This window comes from Podarcis pityusensis (assembly GCF_964106645.2).
Source record: "Podarcis pityusensis genome assembly, chromosome: 3".
NCBI classification, from domain to species: Eukaryota; Metazoa; Chordata; class Lepidosauria; order Squamata; family Lacertidae; genus Podarcis; species Podarcis pityusensis.
In genome coordinates this window covers 80,964,824-80,987,139 of record NC_138026.1, presented here as the reverse complement: position 1 = coordinate 80,987,139, position 22,316 = coordinate 80,964,824, and the positions used below count along the sequence as shown (strand labels likewise).

General features: G+C 43.0%; 1 protein-coding gene and 1 long non-coding RNA gene across 2 annotated transcripts in view; both read left to right on the top strand.

The window, feature by feature from the left end:
• Positions 1-91: 91 nt before the first annotated feature.
• Positions 92-9,638, top strand: LOC308472702. Its single transcript, XR_013983644.1, has 2 exons — positions 92-485; positions 9,064-9,638. It is a non-coding gene; the product is annotated as an uncharacterized lncRNA (long non-coding RNA).
• A 7,340-nt stretch (positions 9,639-16,978) lies between these two features.
• QPCT (glutaminyl-peptide cyclotransferase) overlaps positions 16,979-22,316 on the top strand; it is a 17,059-nt gene continuing 11,721 nt past the window's right edge. The window contains exon 1 of the mRNA XM_080997788.1: positions 16,979-17,463. Within this exon, the coding sequence (XP_080853914.1) occupies positions 17,341-17,463 (123 nt within the window). The 5' untranslated portion in view covers positions 16,979-17,340. The remainder of the gene's footprint in view (positions 17,464-22,316) is intronic.

Genomic DNA, 22,316 nt, shown 5'->3' with positions numbered 1-22,316 from the left:
GTTGGTGTTCTAAACCGCTATAGCGCGAGGGAGCGTGAGGGGAGCGGGGAATGGAGGGAGTCGCTGGAAGAGGCGGAGGAGAAAAGTAATGAGCGGCAGAGGGAAACGGGCGGGATAAGGGGGCTGGAGGTGCACCAATTTTTAAAAAGAGGGGGGGGTGAAATGTGGACCAAACGTGCGAGGGGGAACCGCAAAGTTTTGATTTTGTTCAGGACTTTGGTGTGAGGCAGGCGCCCCGCCAAGGCTCCGTCACGTTATTGCTGCTCGGGAGAAGCTCCTCTGGTGAAGGAAGCCAGAAAGCGGCGCCCGGCTCGTTCCCTTCCCGAATTCCAAGCGCATTTGATCATCCCCTTCTCTTCCCAGCATCTACCAAAGTGCCTTCGCTTCCCCTGGACTGCCGCGTTGAGGACAAGCTAAATCCGTGGTCATTCGAGATCCTTAAAAAAAAAAGTGTCTCCCCCCCCCCACACGAAAACAACCCAGAGGTTTGATGCTTACAGCTCGTCACATTTATGTCGTTTATTTTTATATATTATTATTTTTTGGTTCCTTTTTAAATTTAAAAAAAAATGGTTTTCCAAATTAAAATTTTACAGCGCTATATCAAACATAAATAATAAAAACAAGATTCCAAGGAATCACCTAGACTTCCATCCTCCCCTTTGCGGGTCCTGTTATTCATTCTTTCCTCCTGCATCTTTTATGATAATCCAAATCCTTTACCTCATCCATTATGTCCAGAATTCAACCTTAAACTACAAGTGATATTTCAATCCTGCTAATGATTTTACATTTATGTCATTTATTAATGCTTGGGTCATAGACCTTTCACATATAAGATAACCTAGCAGTATAAAATACTGCAATAAAAATCACATTGCTGCCTGGAAGAATCCTACGTAAAACCTACCATCTTTACAATACTACATTGATCACATGTAACCTATATAGAACTTAGCATATTAAAAGGGTAAAATTTAATATAGATTTAAATATATATATTAAAAGATATTATGGTTAAATAAGAGCACCCCCAAAGCAGTCAGCTGCAATCTCCTTAATAATAACCCTTGCCCAGATTTTCATTGGTTGCTAGGGCAAAGAGAGAGAGACCTTGTGGGTTATCCTGCAATCAGTGTCCCACAAGGTCTCTCTCTTTGCCCTGGCAGCAATGAAAATACGTTGATGCAGTTCACTTCACAGCCACAATAGGAAAGGCTTTCCAATAAGCCAGCTCTTGTTGCACTCCAGGGTGACGGAACTGTGCCGGGGCCAGCCCTGCTATGAGGCAGAATGAGGTGGCCGCCTCAGGCAAGGGAGGAAGGGAGTGCATGAGAGGGCTCAAGGCTTACTGCTATCTTGTTGTTTTACACTAAGATAAGATGGCCCAGACATGTCCATTACAACACTTCCATGCACCCACCCATAGAAGGAATTGTTGGATGATGAGAAAAGGCTAAGTGTTAGTCGTGGGATCCATTTCTATATGTTTCACTCTTTCCTTTTTCCTCACAAATTTGCACAGATTCTGTGCGCATTTTTACTTTTGTACACTGTGACTTCTGTTCTTTCACCTGATGAAAAGTAAGGGTGGCAAGATTTAATTGGCAGGTTAATCATCCCACAGTGTTAGCCGTGGACCTAAAGAGCTGCTTGGGCTCACACCAGGAGCCTGCACTAGCCCAGTGTATTTTTTATTTGAACAGCCGACCCCATGCCATCACACAATTTCGAACAGCCTTTGAAACACTTTTCAGCTTCAAAAGCAATTTGTCATATGGCGGAGGGCTGTTTAAGAAAGGCAAGTCTAAAGCAACCTTGGAATCATGGAACTAGCTTGGTAGTTTTCTGGATCATGGCCATAGCTGCAGGCCACATTTAATTGGTGAGAGAAATCTTTAGCCAACCAGGGTGCAAGCCTTTCTTTTTTAGGCTTTTTATTCTCTTAAGGTAACAGTAATTAGGAATGAGCAATATTAAAGATGTTTGGGTTTTTTACCCCATCTAACAATGACTGGAGGCTTTGTTTAATACATTGTAGGGTATCTTAACTTTTCCTTCGCTATCCCATATAGATTCTGATGTTTTGATAATATGCCCATTTATTTACATCTAATCCATTAAAATACAAATTGCAAACCAACTCCCAATTATTAACAGTTGAAATACCTTACAGAAAATGAAAGTAGGCAAATATAACTTTGTTCATCCTCATGCCTATGGCTGTATTTGCTCTCCTAGAAGTCTAAATTCAATGGCAAAAATTATATTTGTAAAATATAACTGGGTTTTTCTTGTGGGTGCATTCTGCAACATGTCATTGGCTCAATAATATTGCATTAGTGGTGAATTTATACTGACCTATCCACACATCATTCAGCTTTACTAGTTGTTCTGTGGGGCTTCCCCAGTGGTGCTTCCCCAGTGTTACTGGATTATTGCCGTCTGAAGGGGCACTCTTGCACTATAGTGCAATGAAAGCAGACAAAAATAAACTGGAACATTTGTGTATAAAAGGTTACAGGATTTCAGCAGGAAGATACAGGACATGCACCAATTGAAAATGAAGCAGTATGTGTGCCCTAAAATGTTTGCAGGAACAAACAAAATTGAGAGCAGTGTTTTGTTTAGCCAACCCAGTACCATCATGAACACAAAGCATTGTGAATGCACAATTTAAAAAAAGACTTCCAGAGGACCCCCCAAAATATCAGCATTATACCATTTTTCTCACAAATATGTCACACATAGGTAAGCAAAGAAAAATAATGGAGAAAGTTATGATTTTTTATATTCCAAGGAACTTGGAGGGGAGAATACTTTATTCCATTACATTCCACAGTCAGAGATCGTTTACAAAGCTATGTTGCAACCCTACAACCAGATAATTTGCCTAGAATTTATCACTGTTGAAATCCCGATGTATTTTAAATAACATTTGTAGAGGCATGTTGCTTTGTACATTTAAAAGTGAATGCCTTCTGGGCTCATTTTAATGATGTATGTTCAATGAACAGATGTTATTGTTGCTGCTAAAGTGCTATGCTAAATAGTTCGGGGCAATCTTTGTTTCTTTTTTCACCCTGAGTGTGGCTCCCACACACCAGCATTTGGAACATCATCAGGGTCGGTTGTATAAACAGATTTAAAGGCAAAAGCTGGATTCAGTATTTTAAGCAAGCTCTCTTGTATACAGAGCATATTTTCCAGCAACTCCCAAATGTATATCAGTTTATGAATAATAACAGATGGATATTGGGTATTACTGCAACCATTTTGGGGCTGCAATTAAGCTTCTTTGTAAAGCTTAGCTATATAACATCCACTAGATTCAATGCTTCTTTAATTTGTTCCTCTAAACTATGCTAGCTGCTTTTTCATAGGTTAGAACTGAGAGTGGATTAGGTAAAATCATTATTAATAGTCTGTAAAATAACACATCCATTTGGGATGTTTGGCTATTTTCTGATTCTGCATTACTAAACCAGAGGGGACATTTTGTTTTTACTATTAAATCTCATTGTAGCTTTTGATCACCTTTATATGTAACTGTAAATGCAGAGCTCATGTATGTGCTTATACTGTACAATGTAACTGAAATCATGCTACTTATTAGGACACTGATGATTTAAATTCTTTGGTGGGGTAGCAAGAAATTTATCTTTGGGTAAGCTCACTCTCCATACCCTCTTGCACACATAATCTTCAATCAGATCACTCATTCTTGCTGCTGTCTCTGGAGGACAATCAGCCACAAGCCAGCAGACACATGCATCCAATCAGCAATCATTATCTGTTTCCAGGCCCCACCCCATCCCCATGAGGTTGGAAAACACATTTTTAACAAGGAATTCCTTTTCATCCATTGAAATAGTGTCCAGGACTGACCACATAAGATGTTGGGACACAACACTCCTCCATTTAACATTCTTTCTCCTGATTGGTAATGGTAGTGAATCTGGAGTCCTATAGACTACATGTTAGGATTAAGTCCAGGTAGATGTGAGCAAACACCCCCAGACAATCCATTTGCATTGTTTTGTATTTTGTCTCTTTGCAATTTTGTGTCACACAAGGATGAATGAGATCAGGAGAGCAGCAGGAGTACAGTCAAAGGCCATAACAAATTATAATAGTAAATGTAATATAATTAAATACACAGAGCACATACAGGTGAAAAGATTGCAAGCCTTGCCTGTTAAAAGTATGATTTAGCTCCTTGTTGCAAACAATAGAAAGTCCAATATCCTAAAGACTCAGGAATCAAATAAACATAACTCCAGATTGTCACAAGATTTTATGGGGGGAACTACTAATGATTTGATCACTGAAACTACAAATACTAGGGCATTTTTGCTTCCAGAGCTGGCAAAGTCTGAGCGGTTAGTGAGGGTTTCCCATTCTTTCCAACTTCCCTAGAATTATTTCTTATTAAGCACACTTCGTGCTAAACCTGACCACTATGTGGTAGTATTAACATTAACACTGGGAACAAATATTTCCATCCATATTTGAAAATGTACAGTTGCTCAACTCTGTAATAACTCTGTGACTTGTCAAGTACTTCAAATATACTTGGTAGCAGTGTTATATTTTCACAGAGTTATGGTTAACCTATTTGTTTGACATAAACCTCAGTGATGTGAAATCACAATGGTTATTTCACATTAATACTTGCTCATTTACCTACCATTCCCTTTTGTGGCTGCATATTTTTTTATTTAAAAAACCATAAAAACAACCTTAATGCCTCCCCGCAAGTTCTAATACAATTATTTGGTCAATTATTTTTCTACTAAAACATCACTCACTTACTAAAGGACTTGGTAATAACTAAGTATATTGCTGTGAGTGGTTTGTCATCAAATAATATTCTGCCACACACCTCCATCAAACTATACCACCCTTTCTATTGTGGAAAAAAGTGCCAATGTCACTTTCCTGGTTAAGGAGGTTCTAGTACTGTGAGTACAACAGCTAGATTCCTTCCTGTATTCAAACATGGATGTGTATGTATCATACTGTACTGGAAAAGTACTTCACTAATGTCCATTATTTGCTAAATGTCCAAGATTCCAAATGTCTACCCTGGTTTCTTTCAAATCTACAGTTGTACCTTGGAAGTCGAACAGAATCCATTCCAGAAGTCCATTCGACTTCCAAAACTTTCGGAAACCAAAGCACTGCTTCTCATTCGTTGCAGGAAGCTCCTGCAGCCAATAAGCTGTGGAAGCCCTGTCAGATGTTCAACTTCCAAAAGAACGTTCGAAAACCAGAACACTCACTTCTGGGTTTCGATCGTTCAGGAGCCAAAATGTTCGAGAACTAGGCTGTCTGAAAACCATGGTACAACTGCACTTCCTTCCCCTTAAAAACCCTGCAGAGGTTATCCTTTTCTGCTATCCTTATTGCAACTCTACTGTGGCACGTGCTAGCCAGAAGAGATCCATGATACTATAATGTAATGTACAATAAACCTGAGATAACACTTTAGAAAAGCAAGCATGGCCATCTCTGCAACTTGCTCTGAAAGCTGGAGCCAGTACAAGGAAGTATCAGTCAATCCGTGTCCATTCAAATGGAAGAGTTACTGTCTTCTTGTTTGTTTTTCTTAAGTTCCTTGGCATTTCCCCCCCACAGAATTCTATTTCTGCATCCTACTGTTTGAAGTCATCCCAATCCTTTTTGGCAGCACATTGTTTTTTGCAGTCTCAGCAGTCCTTGTGGTGAACCTTTGTCTGCCATCCCCAGTTGCCTCTGGTACCCACAGAGCTCCTGCCAGGTTGCAACATCACAGCTTCAGTGTGACTACATACAGAAAGCTACTTTGTTACTTCCACTTTAACTGCTGCCCGAGCTACTTTGGAAGATAAGACCTTTCCAGACAAAGGTCCTTTCTTGTGAAGGTAATATCATTTTCTCTTAGCTTTTTACTCGTTATAGTCACATCCATCCTCATGTAATGGAACAGAGCAGGAAAAGCCTTGCTGGTAGAGAATATTCATCAATTATTTATTGCAGAAGATCCCCTTGCCTGGCAGTCTTGACAGACCATCAGCCTTTGCCCCCTGCTAATGGCCCATCCAGCTTGCTCTGCCAGCTGGCTTGGTTCCTAAGCATAACTAAATCCAGGGGGTTTCTGTGTTTGGCAAAGTTTAATCAAACCTGGATTAATTCTAAATCATAACACGTTTAGGGGGATCTAGCCCCCCCCCCTCAAAAAACTCATTACAATATTCTATTTTTTATGCATTCTTGACCATTATCAGGTTCTGAGTATCTGATCGAGCTTGCTTCTGTGTGTGTAGAAATGACCTTTTCTCTCTCTTCCCACCCTCTTAAAGTTTTACATATTAATTAAAGAAATTAATGTTTTTAGAAACCATCATGAAGCTATTCAGGGAGACACTGCTTGAATACATTGAAACCAGAGGCAAAATCTATTGTAAAGTTATTTAAATATTTACAGACTTCTGTCTCCTGATGCAACATCTCCTCTTTGCAGTGGCGTAGCGTGGGTTGTCAGCACCCGGGGCAAGGCAAGTAATTTGCGCCCCCTAACCCGTGGATTTTAGCACGCCCCCCCAGCGCCCCCCCGATGTTGCGCCCGGTGCGGCTGGCCCCCCCTGCACCCCCCACGCTACGTCACTGCCTCTTTGTGCACAGAATCACCACTGCCAGGCAAGACCGCTTTTACCCTGTGCTCTGACAATACCAACCCCTTACTTTCCCTTGAAAACCAACCCAGTATTTCACAACACAATGGTTCCACTAACTGCCAAGCAACAAAGAAGAGCGTAGCCATGGGAACATCACAGCCTAAGGCCATCTTGGCCAAGCTGGTGCCCCCCAGATGTTTTGGACTGCAATTCCCATCAGCCCCAACTATGCTGACTGGGGCTGATGGGAATTGAGTCCAAAATGTCTGGAAGGAACAGGGTTAGCATGGGCTGGCCCTTAGCACTGCCCTCACACCACTGACCCTTTCCCCATATTATGCATTTTAGTCTCTTGTTTCCCTGTGCAAGACAAATGGCCCTTTAATTGTTCCTCATATACATCATGAACAGATCACCAACAGTGGCTTTCTGAGAGCCTTCCCTTTATTACACACCTTAGTTACTTTGAGAAGCATAGCAAACTTTTTCCCATTTCAGTAGTGCAAGTTGTATTAAGCTGCTTCCACAGTGGGCATTTACTGTGGAATACCTACACTTTGTTCACTTTTTACAAGGCATCTACACAGTGCATGAACAAAACATACCTTTCTTACTTTTTTCTCTGTTCAGCTTCCTTCCTCCAACTTAAAAAGAGCTAAGAAAAATCCAACTTTTTAAACTCAATGCAATACCTGCAAACTTTCTACTGTTGTGGGTGGTCTTTCATGCTATTATTCTGACTTCCATAGATTGCTCTAGCTAGTCATTTCCTTTATGGACTGCCTCTCAGCTTTATCACTTCATCCCTTCCCTTTCCAAATAGCAGTACCGTTACATCTATTTCTCCCCTTGCCCCCCAATTTCAGCAGGCAGGGATTACGATCAGAAATTCAGTAACAAATACTTAACAAAATATACACACACAAAAATCCTAATGAAAGTCACATATCCCAAAATAATCCAGTGCTGGAGAAAAGGTGCAAGAAGTCTGAAAGCAGAGCTGCTATTTCACTTCCCGCTTAAAGTAGAACAGAAATAATTACTGCTAAATTGTCCACATCTGGAAGCCCCCTCGGTTGCTATGATACAAATAGGTTGGAGATAGCTTCCACACTTCGGCTCTTTAGTGTTGTTCTTCCTCTATTAGATGGAAGTGAAATTAAAATGGTCAGCTCACATGGAACTTAGTGTAGCATTGTTCCTTATAACAATCTCACAGTGTCTTTCCCTTTGCCCCAGGTCCTAAATAACATTGATTTTGAACTGTTTAATTTGCTTAGGTTTTATTTTGTGTGTAATTCAAGTTGCACTATGCATAAACTGCTTGCAACATAGTTTTACATAAAAGTGACTGTCAGTGCAGTCCTGTCCTCTGTATTCACAGAGGAAGATATGGGGCAGATCCCAGAGCCTTAACTAGTTTATGCAGGCAGGGAGTCTGAAGAACAGAAGCAGATAGTGATGATAAGAGATGAAGGTCTAGGCCTAACAGACAAAATAAACACTGAGAAATCACTGAGACCAGATATGAACTCAAATGTGAAATTGCTGATCTTCTTTAAAAATGTGTAACTTGTCCTTTGGGTCAGCCTCTATACCTGAGGACTGGAAAGTGGCCAGTGCAGCCCAATTTTTTAAAAAGGGATCCAGGTGGGATTCTGGAAATTGCTGGCTGGCTAGCTTAACATCTGTCCCAGGAAAACTGGTGGAAAGTACCGTTAAAAAAACAACAACCAAGCATATAGAAGAACAAGCTTTGCTGAAGCAGAGCCAGCATGTCTTCTGCAAGGGCAAGTCTTGCCTCACTAACTTGCAGGCAGCAAAGGACAGTAACAGCACAAACGTAAACATCTACTCACTCATAAATGTTGTATTTAATTCAATGTGGCTTGTTCCCTGGGAAGTGAGGTTAGGACTGTAGCTTAAAGTTTCCTTCTGCAAATTTTCTTATGGTAGCTTATCATAGGATTCAGGCCACTGTGAATTAAATACTTTATAGCATCAATAATTGTTTTGATATCCAAGTTTAGAACAATCATTTGGTTCCCCAGATGAAAATTTATTTTCTGTTGTATGTGCTTGTGGCAATGTAAATTATCACTTCCTGATAAGACACCGAGGTGGTTTGAGGTTTCCTGCAGTGCAGTTGTCTATTGAAACTGAAAGGTTATCTCTGCCTAGTCTCAGTTCATAGAAAGAAAAGAGAAGTGAATGAATGAATTATATCTTCTTACCCATAGAGTTCACAGCTATGGCATGAACTGTGTTTGCAAAAAATAGACTTAAAGAGCAGTACAGTCAAGAGCCCCATTGATTTTAATTAGGAATCCATCAGTGCATGCATTTAAGTGTCCCGTTTAAATCAGTGGGATGCCGAAGCACTTATTATGCTGTTTAATTTTAGATACCATGTGCATCCACAGCAATGACCAGAGGAGGAATGAAGCTGGGAAGAGCACAGAAAGAAGAAACGCCATGGCACACCTGCATCAGATGCCTTCATCTGCCCCATCTGTAATAAACATTTCACTCCCATATCAGTCTCTACAGTCACAACAGGTGCTGTAACTCTCCAATGGTTTGACTTCACCCCCAAAGACAACTCTTCCATTGTCTCCTGAGACAGACAGATGCCAACCAACCTCGCTGATTTTTGAGCCTGCATGTGATATTCAACTGCAGGTCTGCCCCTTTGCTGTGTGTCATACAGCAGTGTGATGGAACCTCAGGGGCTCATATTATCAGCAAATCTTGACTACACCTACAGAAAGGGATGATAGAAAATTCTAAACCACGATGTATTTAGAACTAAGAATATAAAATATGTTGGTTGTAAGAGTTGTTTTGTTCAGTGTCCATCAGGTGGCACTGTAACATTACATTGAACAGCAAGCAAGCAAGGTATTTTTAAAACTCAATAATGTTTTGTGCTAGTTTTCTACTAAAAATAATTAAAAATAATTTTATCATTTTCCATCATCTGTTTGTACTTGCAAATTGTCTTTCTTTTCATTCTCTATTGGCTTATTGTTTTGATTGTAGTTTGTATAAGAAAACTTGTTTTTAAGGCGATAGGTTCAGGGCTGGTCCAGGAGTGGGCCCTAGCCAGCAGAATGGCTGGGGCAGGTTCCACTAGGGGGGATGCGCTGGGACACCCAATCTTGGTGATCACGGATAGGAGGAGTTATGCTAGGACCAGACCATGTCATTACCGAGGAGGCAAGTTTAGTCACTGTTTGAGGTCTCTCCCTGCCTCCAGGCCTGGTCCTGACCAGAAGGATACTGGAATCAACAAGGGTGACCCACATGTCCTTAAGGTGCTGTTGTGTAATGCCAGGTCAATGATTCACAAGACCACCGCCATCCATGACTTGATCTTGGATGGTGGAATTGACCTGGCATATGTAACAGAGACTTGGTTGGATGAAGCAGATAGGCCTGTTATTGCCACTGTTTGTCCACCAGGTTTCTCTTATGCACAGCAAGCCAGGACATGTGGGTGGAGAGGGAGGGTTGCAGTGATTTTTAGGAAGTAATTAGTTTGCACCAGGTGTCCTATTGGGAAGACCCGGTTTTCTGAGTGCATGTTCTGGAAGCTGGGCAATAGGGGCAGTACAGGATTCCTTTTGGTGTACTGACCTCCCTGCTGCTCCAAGGATTCCCTGCCCGAGCTGCTTCAGGTCATGGCAGATGTTCTTCTGGAGACACCTAGTTTGGTTGTCCTAGGGGATGTTAACATCCATGCTGACACAACCTTACAAGGGCCACTCAGGACTTCGTGGAAAGCATGGCCTCCATGGGGCTGTCCCTGAATAAGCTGTGGACATGCTTTAGACCTGGTGTTCACCTCTTTGGACGTGGGTGATTTGACAGTAAGTAAAAGTGAAACAAAAGAAGTGCCATGGTCAGATCACTTCCTCGTGCAACTAGACTTCTCCGCAACCCTTCCCCTCCGCAGGGAGGTGGGACCGATTTGGATGGTCCACCCCCACCACTTAATGGCTCCAAATGATTTCCAGAGAGTGGTAGGGGATGTTTTATCCCATGTTGATGGCCTCCCTGGTGACACGCTGGAATGTGAGTTAACCAGGGCTATCAAGTGTCTGGCACCTCTCCAGTGACATGGAGCCTGGATGGCCCCGTGGTTCTCCCCGGAGCTGAGGGTGATGAAACACTCCCTGAGACGGCTAGAGCGCCGGTTGCAGAAAACTCATTCTGAATTAGATCGAACACGGGTTAGAGATCAACGTCGAGCCTACCAAGTGGCAATAGAGATTGTGAAGAGGAGATTTTTCGTCGCCTCTATTGCATCTGCAGAAAATAACATCAGGAGACTCTTTCAGGTGGTTCACAATTTAACCGAACCACTGTTGCCATCAGGGCCTGGTGAGGACCCCAAGATATCCTGCAATGATTTTGCTCAGATTCAGAAAGAGGTAGACTCCACTGTGGGAGCAGGGCCAGGGTGAGAGAGTGCTAGAGTCCTGTCTAGTCAAATTGTGTGGGATCTATTCCAATCTGTTACCTCCAAGGATGTGGGCAGGCTGCTTAAACGAGTGAAATAGGTCACTTGTCTTCTTGATCCTTGCCTACCCTGGCTCATGAAAGCGAGCCGGGAAGGGCTGGACGATGGGCTCTGCAGGGTGATGAATGCTTACCTCTGGAAGGGAGCCTTCCCAGACCCACTGAAAGAGGTGGTTATTAAACCGCTTCTTTAAAAAGTTACCCCTGAATGGGGTAACTGTGCCCCTGAAGGACCAGATGCGAAGCCTGGGAGTCATTTTGGACTCACAGCTGTCCATGGAGGCACAGGTTAATTCTGTGTCCAGGGCAGCTGTCTACCTGCTCCATCTGGTATGCAGGCTGAGACCCTACCTGCCCTCAGACTGTCTCATCAGAGTGGTACATGCTCTGGTTATATCCCGCTTGGATTACTGCAATGCGCCTTTAAAGGTGACTTGGAAACTACAATTAGTCCAAAATGTGGCAGCTAGACTGGTGATTGGGAGTGGCCGCTGAGACAATATACCAGTCTTAAAGGATCTTCACTGGCTCTCAGTACGTTTCCAAGCACAATTCAAAGTGTTGGTACTGACCTCTAAAGCCCTAAATGGCTTCGGCACAGTATACCTGAAGGAGTGTCTCCACCCTCATCTTTCAGCCCAGACACTGAGGTCCACTTCTGAGGGTCATCTGGCAGTTCCCTCACTACAAGAAGTAAAGTTACAAGGAACCAGGCAGAGGGCCTTCTCAGCAGTGGCGCCCTCCCTGTGGAACGCCCTCCCATCAGATGTCAGGGAGATAAAGAATTACACAACTTTTAAAAAACATCTGAAGGCAGCCCTGTTTAGGGAAGTTTTTAATGTCTGACATTTTATTTTTTTATATATTTTGCTAGAAGCCGCCCAGAATGGCTGGGGAAACCCAGCCAGATGGGTGGGGTATAAATATTTTTAGTATTAGTATCCAGTTTGGATGGTCCAGCGGAGGTGAGGAATGAGTCTATTAGTGATCTGACTATTAAGAGTGTCTCTTATATGTATGCCTGGTAGCGACCTTTGTATGTGGGTTGTAAAGTCATTGAACGCTATTTGTGGTTTATGTATAGGTGGCTGACAGAAGTTACAGTTGCGGTAGTGAATGCCACCTCAATTGAAACCAATCCCACAAGATTGAATATGATGTTGTGTCAGACATTTGACTTGGCTCCAGAGCCTCTGAGAGAAGAGTAGAAAGGGTACAGGTTTACTGGACCCAGACATTTATTTTTCATTTTTTCACTAGGAAGGGAAAAAATTAAGAAACCAAACTGTGAGCCGTTGCTGCCACCCCAGTTTATGTGAAGTAAACTAGTCTGGCTGCTCCAAGTCCCTTTTCTGTGTTTTCAGTCGATGAGTGAAGTGAGTGAAAACAATGCAGTGAGAATTAGCTAACTCTCTTCCCCAGCACTCTGGTCTCAGTCAAAGTTGAAGTGCCTGCAGCTACTATTCATATTTAAAAACTGCATGTAACCCCGGTAACAGGATCTTCCACATCACATCTAGTTGCAGGGCCAGAGGGCAATGCAGAATGCATATACGCACATTCATCATGGGAGCACTGTCCAGTCCTTGAATACAATGCCTTTACATTGTCCCATAAAGCCCTGAAAATAAGAATAAACCATTTTACAGGGAGGATAAAAAGTAAAGCCCAGACTTCTTGTTATTTGATACCAGGCCAGCCCAAGGTATTTTGGCACCTGAGGTGAACCACAAAATGCCTGCTCCCCACCAGGGAAGAAGGGGTGGGTGAAGATCTACATCAGGAACAAGGAAGGGATAAAAATCTACATAAGGATGGGAGGAGACCAGCAGCATCTCCCATTTGTCAAGAGGCCACTGTAGAGGCTGCACTGGGGAGGGCTACTGAGGAGGAGGCAGATCTGATGTCCAATGACTGGGCTGCAGCTGTTGAAGCTGGTGTTTCATTCCTTGGAGGCCAGATCTGCTGGCCCTGTGGATCCTGCCCTCCAAGGCAGTCGCCTCACCTTGCCTCATGGGTGGACGACCCTGTTTGAGACAGGTCATAGAATCATAAAGTTGGAAGGGACCCCAAGGATCACCTAGTCCAACCCTCTGCAATGCAGGAATATGCAGCTGTCCCTTATGGGGATCAAACCTGCAACCCTGGTGTTAGCACCACCCTCTAACCAACTAAAGTATCCACTCAGCTGAGTGTTTAAATTAATTACTTAGTTAGGTTACAGGCAACACTGATCTCAGACTCCACTCCGGCAGGTGAATCACCCATTCAATAAAACATCCACAGTCCTTAAGAAACTCGTATGTTCTTTTGTTGGGTCATTGACATGCATTCAAGGGGATCAAAACAGCCAAATCCACAACAGGATGTTGAATCAGAACAACTGAACAAACTACAGGCAGTTTAGCTGCAGCCTAGTTATGGGCCCTCCCTTCTTTGTGATTGCCTAATTCTCCCACTTTAAGTGGAATTATCAGCCTAGAAGGAAAGCATCCAATTCCCACACCAGCTACTAGATGTGATGGAATAATCTGTAGCTTGTTTACAGGAATGCTAGATTGCATGTGCAGCAATTTAGTTATAATCTATGCTAGGGTGATGCATTAAAAGAAATCTTCCTACTCTGTAACTGCTTTTCAGATCCTGGTCTCAAAGAGCTGCTCCAGGGGATGCTTAAGCTGCTTAGTTCTACCTTTCCCTACTCATAGAATGAGTCCTCTGCAGCCCATTGATTGCTAGGTAATTTCTAGATAAAGTTAAATGTCTTTAGGTGGGACTTTATGTCTGGCAGCAACAGCTGTATGGGTCAAGTTCCATGTCAGACTTCCATTCACTTTAAAGGATTGTACAGTTAGGATGGGAAGCCTGTGGATTTCCAAACATGGTTGGACTCCAAATCCCGTGAACCCTGACCATTAACCATGCTGGTTGGGGCTGATGGCAGTTGAAGTCCAACAATGTATTAAGAACCACACATTCTTTTTTCCCATTCTAAGGAAGTACAAGTAATCTGTTGGTAAGCAGGAGCTTTGCCCGACTTGACAAAGCTGGTTGAAAGCAGAGAACACTGCCATAGAAACCAAAACCCAAAGAAAAAAATGTAAACAGCATTATCTTCAAAGCAGGGAGAATAACAGCAACCCAAGTATGCTCCATCAGACTTGGAGGTGAAAGGCCTACTGTTAAAGGAAAACTTGGAGGTGAAAAGCCTGCTGTTAAAGGAAGACATAATAGGTTGTCTAATTGAGGCAAGCACTTGGAATGGGTGGATCTCAAGCAGTAAACATGGGGTTGTGACAGAATGTTCTGTAAATTGTTGGGAGACAATTTAGCCTCAAAAGGAGGTGACATTCACAGCAGAGATTAATTGCTGAGCCCCAACAGTTGGGATGTAATTAAGCAGGGAGGTGCTTCCTCAGGTATCTTGGCTGGAGATGTATAAGGCTTTGAATAACTGCTTTTCAATTCATGTGACTTCTGTTTTTGGCATGATTTAGAGGTGGCATTGGAGAAAAGCAGAGCAGGGGCAGCAGTCAGAAATTTTCAGTCAGAGCTTTTTCCAGCATGGAAATACAATTGTGGGGAAATCTTCACCTGTTGCTAGTCCATCTGTCAGACGTCTTATTATGTGTGGCCCCTGATTCATTTCTGGGCCTTCCTCCTGCAAAAGATGATACGGAATTTGCATATAAAAGGGTAAGCCAACTGCTAAGGGACCAACTGGCCTGCAGGAGTGGGAAGCTTGTGTGACATGACATGAGACAGAACTTTCCTCTTAGCCATGTGCCCTTCATTTCACAACCAGGGCCATCTTACCAGCTTTGTTTGCCAAATAATAGGAACCTAGGAATCTGTTTTATTCCAAGTAAGAGCATCCAGCTCAGTATTAACACTGAGTATCAGTGACTCCCCAGAATTTCATGCAAGGGTATCTTCCACCTCACCTGAAGATGCTAAGGAGAGAACCAAGGACCTTCTGCACAAAACGCAGATGTGCTACCCTGGATCTATGGCTCACAGGATGGAAGGAAGAAAGGAATCTTCTTCTTCTTTGGAGATCACTCGTACCCGAGTAAGATTGTCTTCCATAAACACGGTTTCAACAGTGAGTCCGTAAGTGACTGTGGAGGCCAATTCTGGATCCACACGTCCTTCCACAGTGGGGACATTGGTTTCCGGGCGGGAGTTGATCACGGTGTGGATTTGCCAAGCGTACCTTCCTCTTAGCATGTTTCTCCCTTGCATCCTGAGTTCGAGTGTCTTCAAAGCCCATGGCACCTTTGGTAAAGGCTGTTCTCCATCTAGAGCGCTCGCAGGCCAGTGTTTCCCAGTTGTCTGTGTTTATACTACATTTTTTTAGATTTGCCTTGAGACAGTCTTTAAACCTCTTTTGCTGACCACCCGTATTACGCTTTCCATTTTTAAGTTCGGAATAGAGTAGTTGCTTTGGAAGATGATCATCAGGCATCCGCACAACATGACCAGTCCAATGAAGTTGATGTTGAAGAATCATTGCTTCAACAGTGGTGATCTTTGCTTCTTCCAGTATACTGATATTAGTTCGCCTGTCTTCCCAAGTGATGTGGGAAAAATTTCGGAGACACTGTTGATGGAATCTTTCAAAGAGTTGGAGATGGTGTTTAAGGAATACCAGAGACCCAAATGCAAACCCATCTTTTTGCAAAGACTTACAATGCAATCCTATGTATGCTTACTTGCTTATATGCCACCCCAATTGGTGTGAGATTCCAGGGATTCCAGGAACTTACCCTGGGTTCATGTTTCCTTTTGAAAATGCGGCACAGTGGAGACTGTGGTGTCTTTATGATACATTGTTTATTTACACATGTATACAACCTGAGCCTGCCATTAAAGGGTTCATAGCATTAACATTCCAAGAGGTTCTTGCTTCCCCCATGGCCACAATCTTGGGTGCCAGCAGGAATCATCCGTGGCCGTCTGCTCAGCTTGCTGTGTTTTAACAGACTGCAACTATTTTCCCTCCAGCCCACATCATCGTCAACTGCAATCCTAAAACATCTGCTCTTCTTCCAACTCTAAAACTACTTCAGAGGCTCTTGTCTTTCTAACTAATTCTGAGCTGAGGGAGGGGCCCCTCCCATTTGCCCCCTCGAACTACTCCTTTTGTCCCCCCATCATATTTAACAGGCCATTACCAGGCTGGCTCCTGACTTGTATGTTAACATGCTAAATCCAGTGTCTGGCACCCAGGAATTAGAAGGAGAGTCCAGGCACCCCACAATGCATACAGTATATTCAGTGGGGCCTACTCCCAGATAAGGATGCACAGAATTGCAGCCTTAGACTGATGTATTAACAAGGCTCATACAGAAGATTAACAACAATAGTGCAATTTATTTTGAAAGGACCTAATAGTTAGGCTCTTAAGCTTTCTGTGGGAGATTAAAATAAGTGGCTTAAAAAAAACAAAAACCCTGTGAATTTATGCTGGCGCTTGGGGCTGAACGCACTGAAATGACACACTCTCAACAGAAATAGACAATGTGGTTTGATTCCATACTATTTCATGGGGATCTTGGGGTTTTTTGGGGGGGGGGATCACAAAGTGCACCTCGTTATGTATTTAGTTGTAAAAAAAATAACCCACCCTCCTCCGTATCATAGCACTGCTACACTCCCTGTATCTCTGGGGGAAGAGGAGAGGAAATGAGGGAGGGGAGAGACCATCCTGCTGTGGCTGCTGCCCAAGTCTGAGGAATTAGTCATATGTCCTCCTCCTGATGCTGCTGACGTGGTGCCAGGGACAGAATTCACTTCCCTGAGGAAATGATAGGCGAAGCTGGATTGATTGGATGTGTGAATAAACATCCCTCTCCATTTTCTGTAGGGCAGGCAGGCAGGAAGCATGTTAAGAAGCAGAAAAGGTGCCTAATTAATGAGAGCAGATGCAAAGGTAGAGGCTGCCGGGTGAATCACATGCAGCCGCACACATCTCATGCCTGCTCTCCCAGCTGAAAGGCTGCCCTGCTCTCCCAGCTCTGCCCCCTTTCCCTCCTCCTCCAGCCGAGTACTTCGAAGCTGCTTCTTGTCTGCGCAGAGAGATCCTCCTCAGCGAGAGAGAACTGGCAGCCTCGGGTGTTGCCACATCAACAGGAGAAGCCGCTTCTGAAGAGGCATGGCTGGGGGAGGTAGAGGCAGCCAGGTTGCAGCATCCTTATGCCTGGCCTGGACACTCTCCCTGGCCCTGGCCTCTTTCCCTCAGCGAGTGAGTGGACGAGTGGACTGGACTCAGGAAAAGGTATGTCGGGGGTCTCTCTCGCCCTCTCTCTGGTGGCTTTTGGTAATTTTGCGTCTGTGTGGAGGGTTACGTGTAGCATGTGGAGGGAGGGAATGACAGGGATGAAGGGATTTGGTGTGGGCAAAGGTCACAGGCCTCTCAGTCACCACGGCTTTGCAGGATTTAAAATAGTTTATCAGGCATCAGATTTCTCCATCCTTACTGGCAAATCACTGGTGCCAAGGTGCGCCTTTAAGATGATAATATGGGTGTGTGGGAGGAATGAACTCTCTGTGGTGTTCCAGCAGCTATTATGTCTTTTATATTTCCACTTATTATATAATTGTGTATGTTTCTATATGTGGATTTCTCAGAAGGGCCTTAAGGCAGATGATCTAGTAGGGCGATTGTGTATGTTAAAAATAGGCGATCTGGCAGGGTGGTGTACAAGTAAATGCCACCCACTCAGCCCAATCATCTTGACACAATGCAGAGCACCCCAAAAAACCAGGAGGGAAAGAAAAGCAAATGCACTCTAGATACAGGCTGAGAGTGAATCACAGTGAATCAAAAGAGAGCATGGTCTGAAGGCAGATGATGTGCCAGCCTTTCAAAAGCAGTTCTGGGTCTGATTGGTGCCTGGATGGCAGGCTTGTGTGTGTGTGTGTGTGTGTGTGTGTGTGTGTGTGTGTGGAGTTCCATGATGGAAGAAAAGCAGGGTACAAATGCACTAAGTAAAAGGACAAACTACAATGCCCCCTACAATACAACCTTCAGTGCATGTACAACAGTCAAATTCTGCATACACTCAGAAGTCCCAATGAGTTCAACTGGACTTAATCCTAAACCAGAATGGTGCACTGTATTTTGAGGTAACCTTAGAGCACACACTTGGTATATGCTGGTACCCCAGGAATCTCAAATTAAGCTTCTCCAAATCTGCTCAGAAACTAAAATGGTGGCTAACTTTGTAACTAGATTAGAGCTATATACTTAGGTTATATGGTTATAACCATATATGGATCTGGTTACCATTTTATATATATCAAGGTGCTTGTTGATGGAGACAGACACGTAATGGACAATTGTATATACTGAGTTTAATTAAGTTTTCTCCTACTGAGTTTAAGTAAGCTTTCTCCAAAGTAAGTGGGTATAGCAGGGGCCTCCAACTTTCTGGGCCCCAGAGGAACATTTTCAAATCTAAAGAAATGGTTAGGGGCACCACAAAATACCCATTTCACTGAATAAAAAACTGGGCATGTTCAGAACCCCTCTCTGCAAATCAGCACCTACTCACCCCAAAACAAACAGACCGAAGAAAGCAGGAGACCCCCTCCAAAAGACAGGCAGCCCTCCCCTACCAACAAAACAAAACAAACCCTACAATAAAAAAATGAGAGGGCAGTGGGGTGTCAGGTGTGTCCTGCTACTCCAAGGCACATCAGAGTTTAACCTTATTAAACAATGCACACTTCTTTTCCCCTATGATAGCCATTCTGAACCAAACTGGACAAGGCTCTCATAAGATAGTGTGCTGCTGTTAAGTGTGGTTGTGGTTGTAGAAGGTTTGGCTCAGCCACTGATGCAAGTGCAAAGCTGAACAATCAACATGCACTGCATTGTGTTTTGGGGAGGGTTTCTGTGTGGCCAAAGAAGTTCAGGAAGCATGTTTTGAAACTTCATGCAAGCTTGCCTATAAATGCTAACTTTGGACACTTATGTGCTATCCTACCGTATTAATAATGCATTGCATTACATTCAATAATGCTACATGTTTACTGCCTGGTTAGCACTCTTATGCTGGCATAAAGTAAATGCAAATTAGTCCCTTAGACCCTGAGATACCAGGCCTCCTGGGTTCAATTCAATTCCTTTTGAAGGCAATGGGGAAATGGGGGTTATTTTTAACCACAGTAGACTATACGCTTAATACTAGTGTGTCACAGAAAGCCCTGATGCGTCTTTAAGCCTTATGTTTTTAAGGACAAGCAATTATTTACTCCTTCCCCTGCTGCTTTTGTCACAGGTTTGATGTAATCTAGGGCAGTGATAGGGAACCTGTGGTTCCCCAGATACTGTTGGACCCCAACCTACATCAGCTCCATCTAGCATAACCAAGGAAAATTGTAGTCTGGAGGACCATAGCTTCCCCATCCCAGATTTCAGACCACGGCAAGCAAGGTAGCATCTGTAAGTTCCTTATTACAAGACCATATGCCAAGCCTAAATATGGATCCCCCCCCCCCCCCGTTCACAAGAGAGTTCCTAATGCTGTACTTTTGTAATATCTTTGTTATGAAGTCTGTGATAATTGTGGCCAACATTAAGCGCTGTCTAGTTTTCTGCTGCTTCTGATCATCCATTTTAAGAGAGCATATGATTTCCTGACATCAAAGTGTCTTATAAAATAATGGCTCTGTCTGTGTGCATATGATGTTAAAGCACATACAATGGGGCCACAGATGCAGTCCAGGATTTATGCCAAAGTAGGCAGAAAAATAACGGCAGAATTTATCCACTTAAGGGCAAGTAAACATGGCATTTCAGTTGCTGCCGTTGTTTTAACTTACTGCTGCTCACCCATGTGTCAGCTCAAAATCTAGTGCTACCTCCTTTTCCCTTTCTGCAGCTGCGTACACACTGTATCTTTGAAGCACATTTGAAACACGTCGTACCACAGATTGCTGTAACTCCTATATTTCCTGCCTCATAATACACTTCCATTTGCACAGCTGTTGCACTGGAAGCACAACCAGTATTTTCACACAACAGCCCTTGCACTGGTGGTCAGAGAGAACCCAGGCTATATATCACAGCCTGGTTCTTTGGGAGCTTCCAGATTACCAGTATATTGAGCACTCATCCTAATTTGTTTGTGAGGAGGCTGGACAATGTTGAACACTTTCCAGTGTGTCTTCCCATCGCTTTCCTTATCACAAAAAGTCTGATATTTGGGGGTACTGCATTTATTGCAGAAAACATCCCAAGCAATTATAACTGTATGTGATTGATTCCCGCTCCAAAATTGTAGTCGTCTGGAAGTGCGTTATGTTTTCTATTAATGCTCCTTTTTATTTGTTTTTTAAATAAACCCATAAAGAAAGTCATGCATATCACAATGTGAATCATTTATTTCCTTAATTTTTTGGGGGGGGGGAGAAGATGTACATATACACCCCCCTGCCTTTCTACTCAAAAGGAGACCCAGCTCAGCTTACAACATGAAATTATAGGGAGGGGAGACATCTTACAACTTTTCAAAACTATAATGCCTTTAATCAGTGATCAGACCTAGCAATTCCATTTCTCCATTTATTTCTTGTGCTTCCAAAGAAAACGTATTCTTCTGCATTAGCATGATTACAGCATTACTGTATTTTGTCTTATAATGGCAGTCACTGGCTACAGTAAATGTTTGTTTGGTCCTGCCAGGAAGATTGCTGCCGTATGTGTCTTTTATTGATTTTCATGCTAAGCGTGCTCATTTCTCCCCGCTAACATCATTCTAATCTCACTGTGGTTCAAAGAGCCCTGTTGGCTAAGATGCATAATGCTTTCCACTATTCATACTTCAAGAAAGCTATAATTTAAGAATCACAGTACAGTGGTGCCTCGCAAGACGAAATTAATTCATTCTGCGAGTTTTTTCGTCTTGCGATTTTTTTCGTCTTGCGAAGCACGGTTTCCCAAAGTCTTCAAAATCACCAAAGTCTTCAAAAACCTCAAAAAAGGCTACCACACCGCGTGCTATGAGTTGCTCCTCCAAGTCACCCTGGGTATTAACGGTTTTAAGAAAAAGGAAACAAACTTGCAAGACGTTTTCGTTTTTTTCATTTTTTGTCTTGCGAAGCAAGCCTATAGGGAAATTCGTCTTGCGAAGCAACTCAAAAAACGAAAAACTCTTTCGTCTTGCTCGTTTTTCGTCTTGCGAGGCATTCGTCTTGCGAGGTACCACTGTAAACTGAGCATGCTAAAAATTAAGAAAAGAAGAAAATTAAAATTCGCAAAGACCCTCTCTCTTTAGCTTCGAGACTTCCCTCCCAAACTATTTGCATATTTTCATACTTCTCAAATTATATTATACTGTTTTGAGTTTGGGTTCCAGAGTTTGTGGGTGCAAGGTACCCATAATTTCTGGATTTAGTAAGTGTTTAGTAAGTGTTAGAATTTAATCTATGCTTGGAGTCTTAAAATGGGCTACCAGATGCTAGATTTATCATGTTAAAATACAGGTCAGACAGGAAGATGGACCATTAAAAGAGGACAAAAGGGAAGATGCAGAGCTATTAAGAAAGCTATCAGCAAAGCAAAGACTCTGTGCCAGCCAACAAATGGGTGGAGCCCCTCCCTGAGCTCTGAGATCCTTAGTCAGAAGACAATGACAGAGTTTTTGTTAGGAGGAAGTTTTATGATTTCACTTGGCTGTGGTGTGATTGAGGGGGAAAGGTCTCAGTCTGTTAAACATAGCAAGCTGGAGAGGAGGGGTCAGAGCACAATATGGGCTGTCAGTTTTAACTGGAGGTTGCAGCAAGGGGAGCGGGAGGACCCTCTTGAAGTGTAATGCTTTGAACCTCTCCATCTTAGGCTCAGGTTGTAGATATGTGTAAATAAACCATATATCATAAAGACACCACAGTCTCCGCTATGTCTCATTTCCCAAGTACTGTAAACACATACTCCGGAGAAGCACCTGCACCCCTGGAATCTTGCACCTCTTGAGGATGTGTATATTTACTTCCACATGAGGCAGACCCTAAATTTGGCACACGTGGCATTCGAAGCCTACTTAGTCATTATACTAATCTGAACATGAGGCATTTATACATAACTTCAAAAACATACACCCACCAGATATCCCCAGATGGCTGCAA